Source organism: Rhipicephalus microplus, chromosome 7 (genome assembly GCF_043290135.1).
Source record: "Rhipicephalus microplus isolate Deutch F79 chromosome 7, USDA_Rmic, whole genome shotgun sequence".
NCBI lineage: Eukaryota > Metazoa > Arthropoda > Arachnida > Ixodida > Ixodidae > Rhipicephalus > Rhipicephalus microplus.
In genome coordinates, this window is record NC_134706.1 from 14,386,553 (window position 1) to 14,398,600 (window position 12,048).

The 12,048-nt window shown below is 45.0% G+C and overlaps 1 protein-coding gene across 3 annotated transcripts in view; it reads left to right on the forward strand.

The window, feature by feature from the left end:
* The window catches only part of fliI (FLII actin remodeling protein), a 41,907-nt gene that overhangs the window by 8,604 nt on the left and 21,255 nt on the right, over positions 1-12,048 (forward strand). For all 3 annotated transcript variants that reach the window (XM_075868721.1, XM_037430797.2, XM_075868720.1), the window contains 8 exons: positions 945-1,064; positions 3,566-3,624; positions 3,737-3,894; positions 4,392-4,633; positions 8,790-8,952; positions 10,283-10,365; positions 11,474-11,524; positions 11,842-11,954. In XM_075868721.1, the coding sequence (XP_075724836.1) occupies positions 945-1,064; positions 3,566-3,624; positions 3,737-3,894; positions 4,392-4,633; positions 8,790-8,952; positions 10,283-10,365; positions 11,474-11,524; positions 11,842-11,954 (989 nt within the window). The remainder of the gene's footprint in view (positions 1-944; positions 1,065-3,565; positions 3,625-3,736; positions 3,895-4,391; positions 4,634-8,789; positions 8,953-10,282; positions 10,366-11,473; positions 11,525-11,841; positions 11,955-12,048) is intronic.

Below are 12,048 nucleotides of genomic sequence, written 5' to 3' on the forward strand. Positions count from 1 at the left end.
CCCAGGTTTCCCTTTTCACTGAAGTTGGGAAATAACTTGGAGGCTCTTCAAAGCTTATGATCGTCACAGTTTGCATTACCAGTGTCTGTATTGGCGTATCAGCATCTGAGTTGTTGCAATGCCTGCTGTAGGCCTACTACAACCCTCAGCTCTTGCTTAGCCTAACTTCGAGGGAGTCATGGAGCACATGTGCACATTCTTCCATATATGACCTTACAGATGCACTTTATTGTGCTGGCATTTCAGGAATAGGCTGATGTGGCCATTTTATATCTGTAAAATCTAAATGTATGGTACAGCAGTACATTTGTACACTATTTGTTGTACGCGTAAGTTCAGCACTTTCTGACCTTGTTAATTTCATGTCACAACATGCAAAACTAGACATTATTCATCTGAAAGTACATAATAACAGTGCCCATAAATCTAGGATTACATGGTCTATATGTATGTAGCAGACATGTTCAATAAATTCGTGTAGTCTCGGCAAGCAACCATACCCTCAGATTCAGTTTGTGTTTGAAGACCTTGAACATTTGCTTGCTTCATGATTTTGAAACAACTGGGAACTGCATAGCATGTCATTGAAAAGCTAGGAATTCGTCTAGAATTAACGAGGATTCTCAGTTGTCCTAATTTGTCTTATGTATTTTTATTTTTGACAATCAGTCCATGAATGCTCGCGATATCTGGCCTTTGTGCACTTTCAGACCTGTGTCAAAGCCTACTAGGAATCAGCATGAAAACTTTTCAGTTAAGGACGACTCAGACGCAAGCGTGGTATCATCCTTTAATTGAAAAGTTTTTGCACTTAATGCCAGTGGAGTGTGGCGTTGACTAACAGCTCATACCCCCGCTCTGTCACATAATACACCTGCACTGTGACATCGATGTCCTTTTTGCTGTTTCAAATAATCTTCCCGTTGCGGGATCATTTCACCCAGATGTGGACTTCTCCCAGAATGCACTGCCGAGAATTCCCGACGTCCTCTACACATTGACGACGCTTCGGCGCCTCAACCTGAGTGACAACGCCATCACAGAGGTGTCCCCGGTCATTGGAGGTTAGTGTCATTCGAGCAAGCTTATATCAGTCAGTCATGCAATTGATCAGTCAGTCAGTCAACTCTTTATTTTTACTGTGAGGTGCTGGGTGAAAAACAAAGAGCAAGGAGAAAAAACATTTTCTCCGTATTTTAACAGTGGCGTATACATGGTGACGTGAGAAAAAATGGAGGCTCCGCACACTATAGGTGCTAACACACCCTGTAAAGTCGTTTGCACCTCGTGTCGCACATGCTTCGCACATAGGCCCCACTTCGGGTTCAGAACTGTAGAGTGGTAGGTGGCATTGTGCTCGCGAGCGATTGTTACCACCACCACCATCATCATCATCATCATCATGGTTAGCGCGGTAGTGATGCCAGGCGGCAAGCCTGGGTGGTGGCACGTGAGAGATGAGCGGGGCTCTTATGCGTGTGGTGTTTGGAACGAGCGGTCGTCTGTTGTGGCGGGTTCGCGGTGGACAGCACTGTGGGTTGTCTGCCATTGGCCTTCGTGGTGAGTCGAGCATTAGAAAGGTCACCTTGTGTTTGTTACGTTGTTGGGTGTTCTGGAATATTGTGTATGGTTGTTTTAGCATCTTAATCAGAACTGATGTATTTTGATTTGGCCGACGATATCGTCATTGTAAAAAGTAATTCAATAAATGTGTGTTGTTTGGTTCGTTTCGACCGCGTCCGCTGTGTCCTTTCGCTACGAGAGCGACGTGCCTCGTTTCGAGACCCCACAACACGAAACTGCGGCATGCCAGGTTTTCCACTGTGAAAGATGGTCGTGCTAGTTGTTTTTTGCTCAAATCATGGGTACTTTTTCATGGCTAATGTAAATACTATGAATATAAAGAGATTTAAGGTTGTGGGGGTCTCGAAATAAGATTGCCGCTTTCGGAACACACGGAGACAGTAGACGCAGTAGAACAAACCAAACACCGTCTTCATTTATTCAATTACTTTTGAGATCAACAATATCGTCAGCCGAATCCAATACGTCGCTAGTAAAACACTAAACCACAACCTTGTACAGTATTGCAATATAGTCAATCAACATAACGAACACAAGGTAACGCGAAAGCGTCATCGTCGATGTTCGGTTCGCCTCTAGGAACCACCGGAGAAAACCTGCAATTGCCGGCAGGTGTCACTGTTGGCACTACTGCGCTCGCCATAATGATGATGATGGTGAACCCTGTGCCACCTATCGCTTGATGCTTGCTAACCCTAAATGCATCCTATCTGCAAAACACGAGTGTGCCATGAGGCACAAATGACTTTACAGAGGGTAAGAGTACCCCCACAAGGTTCATCGTTACTACCTAAAACATTACGTTTGGCAGAACAGCGATGCTGGAATCCTTGAAGAAATTTTTCCGTCCATTGAAGTTTCCTACCTAAAGCCAGTGACACAAACTTGTCTGTAGGGAAAAGTCAACTATCTGAAATGCTCGTGAAGTGCTTGACATCACAAAAATGACTAAGTGCTATTGGGTGGAGCATATGTGCAAATTCTTCGTCGAAGGAACAGCAGTGGCTGTGAATGTAGGCACTGAGATCGGGCTAGCTGGTGCTGGTCCTGCTTTTCCTTTCTGGTGGCTACATATATGCATATACTTGGTGTTACCTCCATTAAAACCTCATTTGAAAATAGCGTTTGTCCTGTCTACTTCATTCGTCTTTCGTAAGTGTCCTCTGCACTTACAGAAGTTGTGAATGGAGAGCGGGGCGTTTTCGCCTAGGTTGTAACTGTGTGTAGTTTCCTGAAACAGTGGCCCATTGCTGCAATATCAATACAACATATTGCTGCTGACGTTCAAAGGCAGTGACCTAAGGAAGATATGTAGTAGGCTTAAAATGGGAAAGGCAGTGACGGGTAACAGTGGGGGTGAGCGACTTAGTAAGAAAGTTATGACACGGCCGCAGTGGCTCTCTGGTCATGGTACTCGGCTGCAGCCAGGGTGTGTCCCTAGCCGCAGCAGTTGCATGTTAATGTAGGCAAAAGGCGAGAGGCCCATCTACTGTGTGGTGTCTGTGCGCATTAAAGAACCCTAGGTGGTCACAATAATCCAGAGCCCTCCCCTACGTATCTCTCATAGCCAGAGTCAGTTAAACACTGTGAACCGACCAACCGACATTTGAATGAATGCAACCTGCTACGACTGTCTTATGGTTATTGCTTGACTGCTGACCTCCATGTTGTGGGATTGCATGCCGGCCTCTGCGAAAGTATTTTGATGAAGGCAAAGGGCTAGATTCAGATGCACGTTGACAAATCCCAGGTGGTTAAAACTTCGTGAGCCCCCAACTACAACATCCCTTGTAATCATACTGTGATTTTCAGGCATAGAACTCCAGAAATGATTATTATTATCATTATTATGAAGTGAATACTGTTTTAGAGGCTCGTTACTTTGAAGTTTGTTGGTTTGTGAAAAACAAATTTCTAGAACGAAATGGCAAAGGAGCTATTTTATTTCATTTTATTTTTTTTGTGGCATCTCTCCTTGCAGACGTGTGGAAGAACATTCGCAGTCTGAACCTGTCTCGAAATAAGCTGACATCACTGCCTGTAAGTGGTAGAGCCGCATATGTTTGTCTTTGGACTTGTAGGTCGTGCTGTGCGCTGTACGAGACATCAAAGAGCTTTCTTCTCTGTATTTTTGTGTGTTTGCACACTTTAGGCAGCGCTGTGCAAGCTCACCACCCTGACCCACCTGTACCTCAACGACAACATGCTCGACTTCGAGGGCATTCCGTCGGGAATCGGTAAGCTCCACAACCTGAAGGTGTTCATGGCAGCCTACAACAACCTGGAGATGATTCCTGAAGGCGTCGTACGGTGAGCCTGCCCTTGTCTTCCTACCGTAGATCTATATTCTTGTGCTGTGTTCAGTTAATCAATCAATCAGTTTATTATTTATCACTAAATCGACTACACTGCATTATAAAATATATACAGTTACTCAATGTAACTCGTTGATGGGGTGCCCAATGACAGGTAGTCTTATTTATACACATGTAAAAACATGTTCAGTGGCTTTTTATTTCTCCCATCTTCGAGCTGCACTTCCCCAATATTTCTTCATAACTAAGAGCCTCGAAGGGAAAGTAGGGCTAGATGCTTGGGATGTAAAAACATTGAATATAAGAGCCTTGTCGTTTTGAATTATAGTATGACACATGTCTTTAACTGGAACAGCACTGCATAGGAACATCCAAATAAATGGTTGCAGAACTTACGAGGTTTTACATGGAAAAGTGCTGCATCACCAATTTTACTACCAAGAAAGTGTTCCAGCCAACAGCGTGGATCGCTTATCCACGGAATCCATGCAGCTGCGGACGGCTCAAGAAGCTGGTGCTCTGCCACAACCGGCTCATCACGCTGCCCGAGGCGATCCACCTGCTCACTGACCTCGAGGTGCTTGACCTCAAGGACAACCCGGACCTGGTGATGCCCCCCAAGCCGCTCGAGTGCCAGCGGGGCGCTGGTGCCGAGTTCTACAATGTCGACTTCTCACTCAGCGAGCAGCTAAGGCTCGCTGGGGCTACGCCGACTGCGCAGATCCCAGCACCGAGTGAGTGCACGACACCATGTTTTTTTCAGAGCAGAGCCGTCTTAGTCTACACTGTGTTACCGTTGTTATCATGTTAGTAGTAGTAGTAGTAGTAGTAGTAGTAGTAGTAGTAGTAGTAGTAGTAGTACAGTTAAACCTCGTTATAACGAAATTGGGGGGCCGCCGCTATTTGCTCGTTATAACCAATATTTCGTTATAGCCGTAGCGGGCATTTACCGCAAATATTATGCACTGTACTTACCCCCAAAAAATAGCGGGCGAAATAGCATCCCGCCGCACGGTGGTATGCAACAAAATAACCGCATTCCCAAATTAAAAGGAAAAAGTCATGCACCTGTTTTAATGCACTTCAAAATACACAGCTTGCATTTCAGGCAGACTTAGCTGCAAAGAAGTCCGTAATTGGACGTTGATGCATCTTCCTGAAGCGAACGATGGCTCACTCAGCTGCGGCCGCAATGTTCAAGCCATCTTCGCCGCCCTCGTGAGCGCCGAAGTAGTGGCACAGTACGTCCACCGCGTCTAATGCCTCCGACGCCGTCGGCACGTTTGTCTCCTGTTCGTCGACAGTCATCGTCACTGGTTTCGTTACGGTCACTGACAGCGCGCACAATATCGTTATCCAGAAGCTGCTCCGTTGCCACCTCTTCCGAGTCTGCACTCACATAGTCGCAAAACGACTCGCTGTCAGGCCCGACACCGGCGTCACGAAGTGCCGTCCATGATGCAGCGACTTCGTCTGATGTAGCAAAACCGTCCGGCACAATGGGCTCGTCTGATGGCTCATCGCTGGCGTCTGGTGCGGCGGCAAATGAGGCGTGCCGAAAGCAGTTTGCGATCGTGGTCGCCGTCACACTCACCCACGCCGCCTGAAGCATTTCGAGCGCAGCGTACATGTCAACATCGGTGTCTCGCTTAATCCTCATGTTGAGCAGGAGCTTGTCTATCACACGATTGCGGTAACCTGCCTTCAGCGACATAATCACGCCTTGGCCAAGCGGCTGTATTTTTGCTGTGCAGTTGGCAGGAAGGAACAGCAGCTCGATGTTTTGAAGCACGGCAGCGGTATGGTGGGCGGTGCAGTTATCTAAAACAAGGCACACCTTGCGGTTCGCCTTTGCCAGCTTCTCGTCTCATTCGCAAAGCCATTTTGAAAAAATCTCCCTGGTCATCCAGGCTTTGCGATTGGCTACGTACTTGACTGGGAGCTGCCTCTTCCCCTTAAAGCAGCGAGGGGATGCACTTTTGCCAATTACAAAAATTGGCAGCTTCTCAGAGCCGGTCATGTTTGCACAAAGTAGCGCGGTGATCCGCAGCTTACTTTGTTTGCCGCCATGGCACGGCTCGCCTTTGAAGGCTAACGTCTTGAGCGGCAACATCTTGAAAAAAAGAGCGGTTTCGTCCGCGTTAAAAATATCCTCCGCGCTGTATTTTTCTAGCAGCCGCACGATGTTTTCTTTCGCCCACTTGGTAGCCTCTGCTTCGTCGACAGATTGCGATTCGCCGCAGACCACTCTCCCGACAATGTCGTGGCGCTCCTTGAAGCGTTGGAGCCAACCCGAACTTGCTACGAAGTTGTCATAGCCCATGATGCAGGCAAAGTCTCTCGCTTTTCTTTGCAGCAAGGCACCGCTCACCGGCAGATTCACGGCCCGCGTGTCCAAGAAGCATTTAAAAACGGCCCTTTCGACCGCTTCAAAGGCAGGTGCCCTCATCCTCTTAGCGCTTCCTTTCACGCCACGTGCAACAGCATCAATGATGGACTCCTGCTTGCTCAAGATGGTTGACAGTGTGCTCGTCGATACGCCAAAGTCTCTTGCCACGTTGCCTTTCTTGGTCCCCGATTCGACAACTCTTATTGTAGCCGCCTTCTCATCTAGCGTTATGAGCTTTCGCTTCACGCCTGGCGCATTCATGTTGCTGGAATCACGAGCGCAGCATGATAAAAGTTAAGGCGGAAGCGGTCGAAAAAGAGAAGAAACACGCACGCAAAAGCAACGCGGCTCAGGTCGGCGAGCGACAACACTTGCAGAGAAAGTTACTGTGAAGAGGAAGGGGCAGAAGGGGCCCTCTTTTGCGCTGCCCTCTAGGAACCGGTTACTCAAGGGGAAGGGGGTATGCAAGATTAGGAAGTGCGCCTCAGCGCCATGAGAAAGGGGAGAGGGAAAATATAAAGAAGACACAAAAGAAAAGGGCGAGACGTTCGCGGTGCTGCGGAGTGCTCCGCTGTCGGTGGTAGCCAAGCGGCGCACGTGCAGCGATCTCTCCTCCGGAAACAGCGCGTGCTGTCTGGTTTGCGGGCGTTGCTGGAGGGCGCGTGGCGGGAGTTTTGAACTGCTAAATACAGTTCTCGCGTTGCGCGCCGTCTCAAATTCGCGTTGTGCACTGTCGTGACATCGGCTCAAAATTTTACTTCCTAACAAAATTTGTTCGTTATATCCCATAACAGGCAAATTTTGCCTCGTTAAAACGAGGTTTTGAATACATTGGTTTGTATGGGGACTTTCAAGGGGAATTAGGATTTGCTTGTTATATCCATTATTTCGTTATAGCCCGTCTCGTTATAACGAGGTTTAACTGTAGTAGTAGTAGTAGTAATAATGCAAGACATGTGATCAGAGGGGAAGTGATTAATGAAATAAAAATATCACAGCATGTCCACGAAGTGAATGATGATGAGCAGGGCGAATCGTCTGTCTTTCTGTCCATCTCTCTATCCCTCTGTCTGCCTGTGTGTCTGTCCATCTGTCTGTTTGTCCATCTGGCCAGTTGCGCCTGACGCAGGACATGGTTAGACTAAAGGGAGCTTTGCCCCTAAAAATTTAACCACTTGCACGTAGGGGACACTGATGAAATAGTGATGCTGTTGGCTTACAAAGAAGCCTTTGCTTTGTCACTTATTTTATCTAGTTGAATGAAATTGGTTGAAATAGCTATGAAGTGGGGATGAAGTGGAAGAAGTGGCAGGAGTAGTAGTGAGAAAGAGAGTAGTGTAGTGAGGTGGGAGTAATGAGCGGTGGGAGTCGTGAGTATACTGGCACTACTTGATTCTGATCTACGCAGGCCCCCGAACACAAAAGCCTTGACTGAGGACAGCTTCGCTGTTAATAAAATGGAACTGTGATGATGATTATGACTTTGTGCATAAAGACGTACATTAATTGCAATAAACCACCTCTGCACCTACATCTATGCTTTTCGACAGTTTTCATGCCTGGAAGTGGCCGAATTTTTTGCCCCTGATAATTTTCGACAGCTATCGTAAGTGTCATCGTAGCTGTTAGCGATAGTTTTGAGCATGGCTGTAGACAACAGTAGCTGTCCTGGTTACAGCTTCATTATTAAAATTAGGTACACTGAAAGCTGCAGCATAATACTATAGGGATAGCTGTAGTGATAGCTGTGGGGCTATGCTAAGCGTTACATTTTTTTCTTTAGCCTTCACTACTGTATTGCAGTCATAGCTGTTATTGTCGCCGTTGTTAGCGATAGCTACACTATAGTTTCAGTGCTGCTGATAGAAGCAGCAATGCACATTGATGGTTGTTACATGTGTTAGCGATAGCTACAGAGATAGCTATTTGACTATTAATCGAGCAACACCTTTTCCATCATAGGTGTTAGTAATAGCCCTAACTGTGACTGTTAGTAATAGCGACTGTTGTAGTTAGAGCAAATGTGCTTGATAGCTGTGGTGTGTTTGTAATAGCTACCGTAATAGCTGTGTGGCTATCAGCAAAAGTTAAAGCAATAGCCTTTCCAAGTGTGGTAGGGGTAGCTTTATTTATGATAGTAAGCAGTAACTGTGTCTCATTAACAACATTGGTGTTAGAAATAGCTACATGGCTGTCTTTAGATGGTGATGGCGGTGACAGCATTTACGAGTCTGAAGGAAAGCACCAAGGGAAAAAAAGGCAAAAAAGGGTGGTGAGTTGAAGAAGAATGATATAGTACAAAAATATAGCCACAAAAAAAAGCTGTCACCAAACATTGTACTGCAGTTAGTATCAGCCACTCCAGGAAGATTTGGACCGCACACACTTTGACAGACTTCCACAGAAGTCATCTGGCTGATTGTAGGCGTGTATGTGTGGCTGAGTCAACTGTCGTCTTGCTAGCTTTCAGCCTCTGATATGTGCAAATGGCACGACTGCAGCCCCCGTAAAGGACCCGATTGCGCGCAAGATGCGGCTTCGGCGGCGGCGCGAAGGCGAGGCCGACAGTGACCAAGCGAAGATCCTCAAGGGCATGACCGATGTGGCCAAGGAGAAGGACCGAAACGGTCGTTCAGGAGGGGAAGACCGTGTGGACTCCCTCAAGTAAGCGAATGCTCGCATCTGTGATGCCTTTGGGTAGTCAGTGCTTGTCGCTTCCTTATAATGCAGTTTGAACTCAATCACATTAGGGTAGGGACCCTGCTTTAGGCGATTATTTATTTTTGAGTGGATTTTTATGAAACTGTCGAAGCTTTTGTATATTTTTCCGTAGATTTCAAAACCTAAATATTTTTCTGGTACAGTGGGCTGTTATTTAAAATATGTGTAGCAGTCATTTCATGTGCCTTATGAGGAGAAAGATTTTCTGAACTATGCAGGTTACATAGCAAAGCAACATATCACAATAATTTGGAATGAAAACTGAGTGCCGTAAAACCAGAATGAATGCCTAAAGTCAATTCGAACAAATGTTATAGAGTGAACTCTGGTGAGCGAAATCCTAGCTTGACGTCTACTCGCTTGCATAAAATCAACATTCGACAAGTTTTGCTTAAAGGAGTTTGTAACATCCGTTACTGTTACAGTCCATACTGTTGTCGTTTCGAATTATTGTGCCTCGTTAATTTGCTTTGCAGCTCTCGCAGTTAAGAGGACGACTTTGCTGCAAACAATTGAACGCGTATTTGATATTTTAAAAACTGCATTCATATGAGAAAAATATAGCACGTTTTGGATTGGCACATTAAAATACATAAGCAGTGAAAAGTTTCTCGAAAACTTGCTGAGAAACGAAATACGTGTTTCTAATGCAGCGTCTTCTCCGCGAAAGTTTTATCGAAGTTCACTGGAAAGTGAAGAAACAAGGGACACTTTGGCCGTTCGTCAGATGTACGACCGCTTTGTAGTCGTCGCCATTGGCAGGTTACTACGATTTGGGGTCACTGCTTAAGTTTTAAAAACTGGGACTGCATGGCAAAAAACTAAAATACATTAACCGAGTGCGCTAGCTAAGCGTTGGGCTTAGACATTAGGTTCATGAGATTATGCCAATCCATACCATCGCGGTGTGGATTGGCATAATCTCGAGTAGCATCATTGGATTCGGTGATTAACAATGGGCTTAGGATCGTCATTTGTCATCTACCGTGTAGATTTTACAACTACTCTAAATCAGCTTGCACCAACGAGGCTATTGACAAGATCTATGCTAATTTCTCCGAACCAAAGCAGTATTTAAACCTCAAGTTTGCTGCGCCACTATTACATTGTAACTGCTGTTGACGGTAAAAGTGGAACGTAAATTTGTCGACGTGGTGTTATGCATTATTTGTTTATTATGTATATTTATGCATTGAACCTGATGCAACTTTGTCATGAAATGATCCGGCTGTACCAGCAATGGCTGTTACCGTGTTCTCGTGCCCGCGTGCAGGCCAAAGCGTTGGGACGAGGCCCTGGAGAAGCCACCCATAGACTACAGTGAGATCTTCGAAGAGGATGTTGGTCAGATGCCCGGTACTGCTTTTCTTGTTCTCTTGATAACTGCAGATGCTTATAGTTTTTCTGCGAACATTCAGCTGGCTTGCGACCTCACGAGACAATTTTTCATGTTCAATATTTTAAGAAATGTGGGTAGGGGGTTAGAGAATATACTCTGATATTGTAATACAATCACGAAATGTAGAAACACTGCTACATTTAATAAAGTAGCAGTGGTAATCATTTAATCTTCTTAATTGTTTACAGATTGAGGTACTGTAATCATATTTATAGTTATCTCTTATTTGTTTAGTGAAATTCTTGGGGCATGAGGCATCAAAGAAGAGAGTGGTTAAAGCAAACAATAGAAAAAAAGAACGTAAAAGCAGAATGGTATGTTTTAGTGCCCTGGATTCTGATTATACAGCTTTAGCTAAAAAGTCATTTCACATGATCTCAGAAAAATCATAAAAAAGTGCACTAAGATTGCAAGCTTCCTGAGGTTACTAAGGTTACATAGTAACGGAATGCTCTTGATTTACACACAAAAACTAAAAAATAGGAGGAGGGTTTGATTATGTAATGTTAACTAAAGCTGCGTAAAATATGTGGTTATCGTAAACGATGCTGTCATCATGAACACCTTTTCTCTTATTTTTTCCACTCTCTGGCAACAATGCACAAGACTATGTGCAGATGCAGTGTGAAGGTCAGCATTTTGAATATTGGAACTAATGTTACAATACTCGACTTTGATTAGAATTGAAATTATTGGAAATATTGAAGTATTTGAAATAAACAGATTGACATAAACTGCATTAACTCTGTAAAGGTGGTTTTGCTGCCGTGTAGGGGCGCTATATTGTGAATACTTCACTTTAAGGTTAACTCAACATACCATTTCCCTCGAATTAAGTTTTAAACCTTGTTATACCAGCTTCTATGCTCCAAGTATAGTTCTAAGTATATGCTCCTAGTTTTACTCCATAAGTGAGCAAAAAGGGCAGTTCTTCTTTCTCAAAATGAAATTTCAAAAACTGAAGTGTTTTTCATGTTTCTGGAGTGCATGTGTTTACTCCTCGAGGAATTTACGCACCTTAAAGTCATACGTAGCTCTCAAACAGCGATCTTTTCTTTCCCGCAGGGACGTTTGTCTGGGAAATCGACAACTTCCTCCCAAACCCCCTCGATGAGTGTAAGTACTGCGCAGGGTTCGGGCCAGCATGTTTAAATTTCCTAACCTGTTTTAAACTTTTAAACCTATACTCTTGAGAGAGCAAGCATTCACTCATCCTTTCCACTGTAGGTGAACAAAAGAGTTAATTAACCGTTGCTTTAGGGAAAGCCTGGAGATATGTATAAAGTAAATAAAGTGGGGAATATAGTAGAGGTAACCCAGTAACGAAGAGGTAAATATAAGTGGTAACGAAGAGGTAAATATAAGTAGAGGTAACGCACACTTCTGTAATCTGTAGTGAGCGTGCACATAGCTTTGTGCTGTTGACCTTGCAGCTCTGGTGGGCAAGTTCTACGAGGGTGACTGTTACATTGTGCTCAAGACGTTTGTCGAAGAGTCGCAGAACCTCAACTGGCTCATCTACTACTGGATTGGCTCCGAAACCACGGTCAGTGTTGTGGACTTTGCTTTGGGGAGTGAAGAAGGCGAGGGTTGTGTGTTAGGGGGGGGAATCGGGTTAGATACACGAGTGTGTTCTTGCG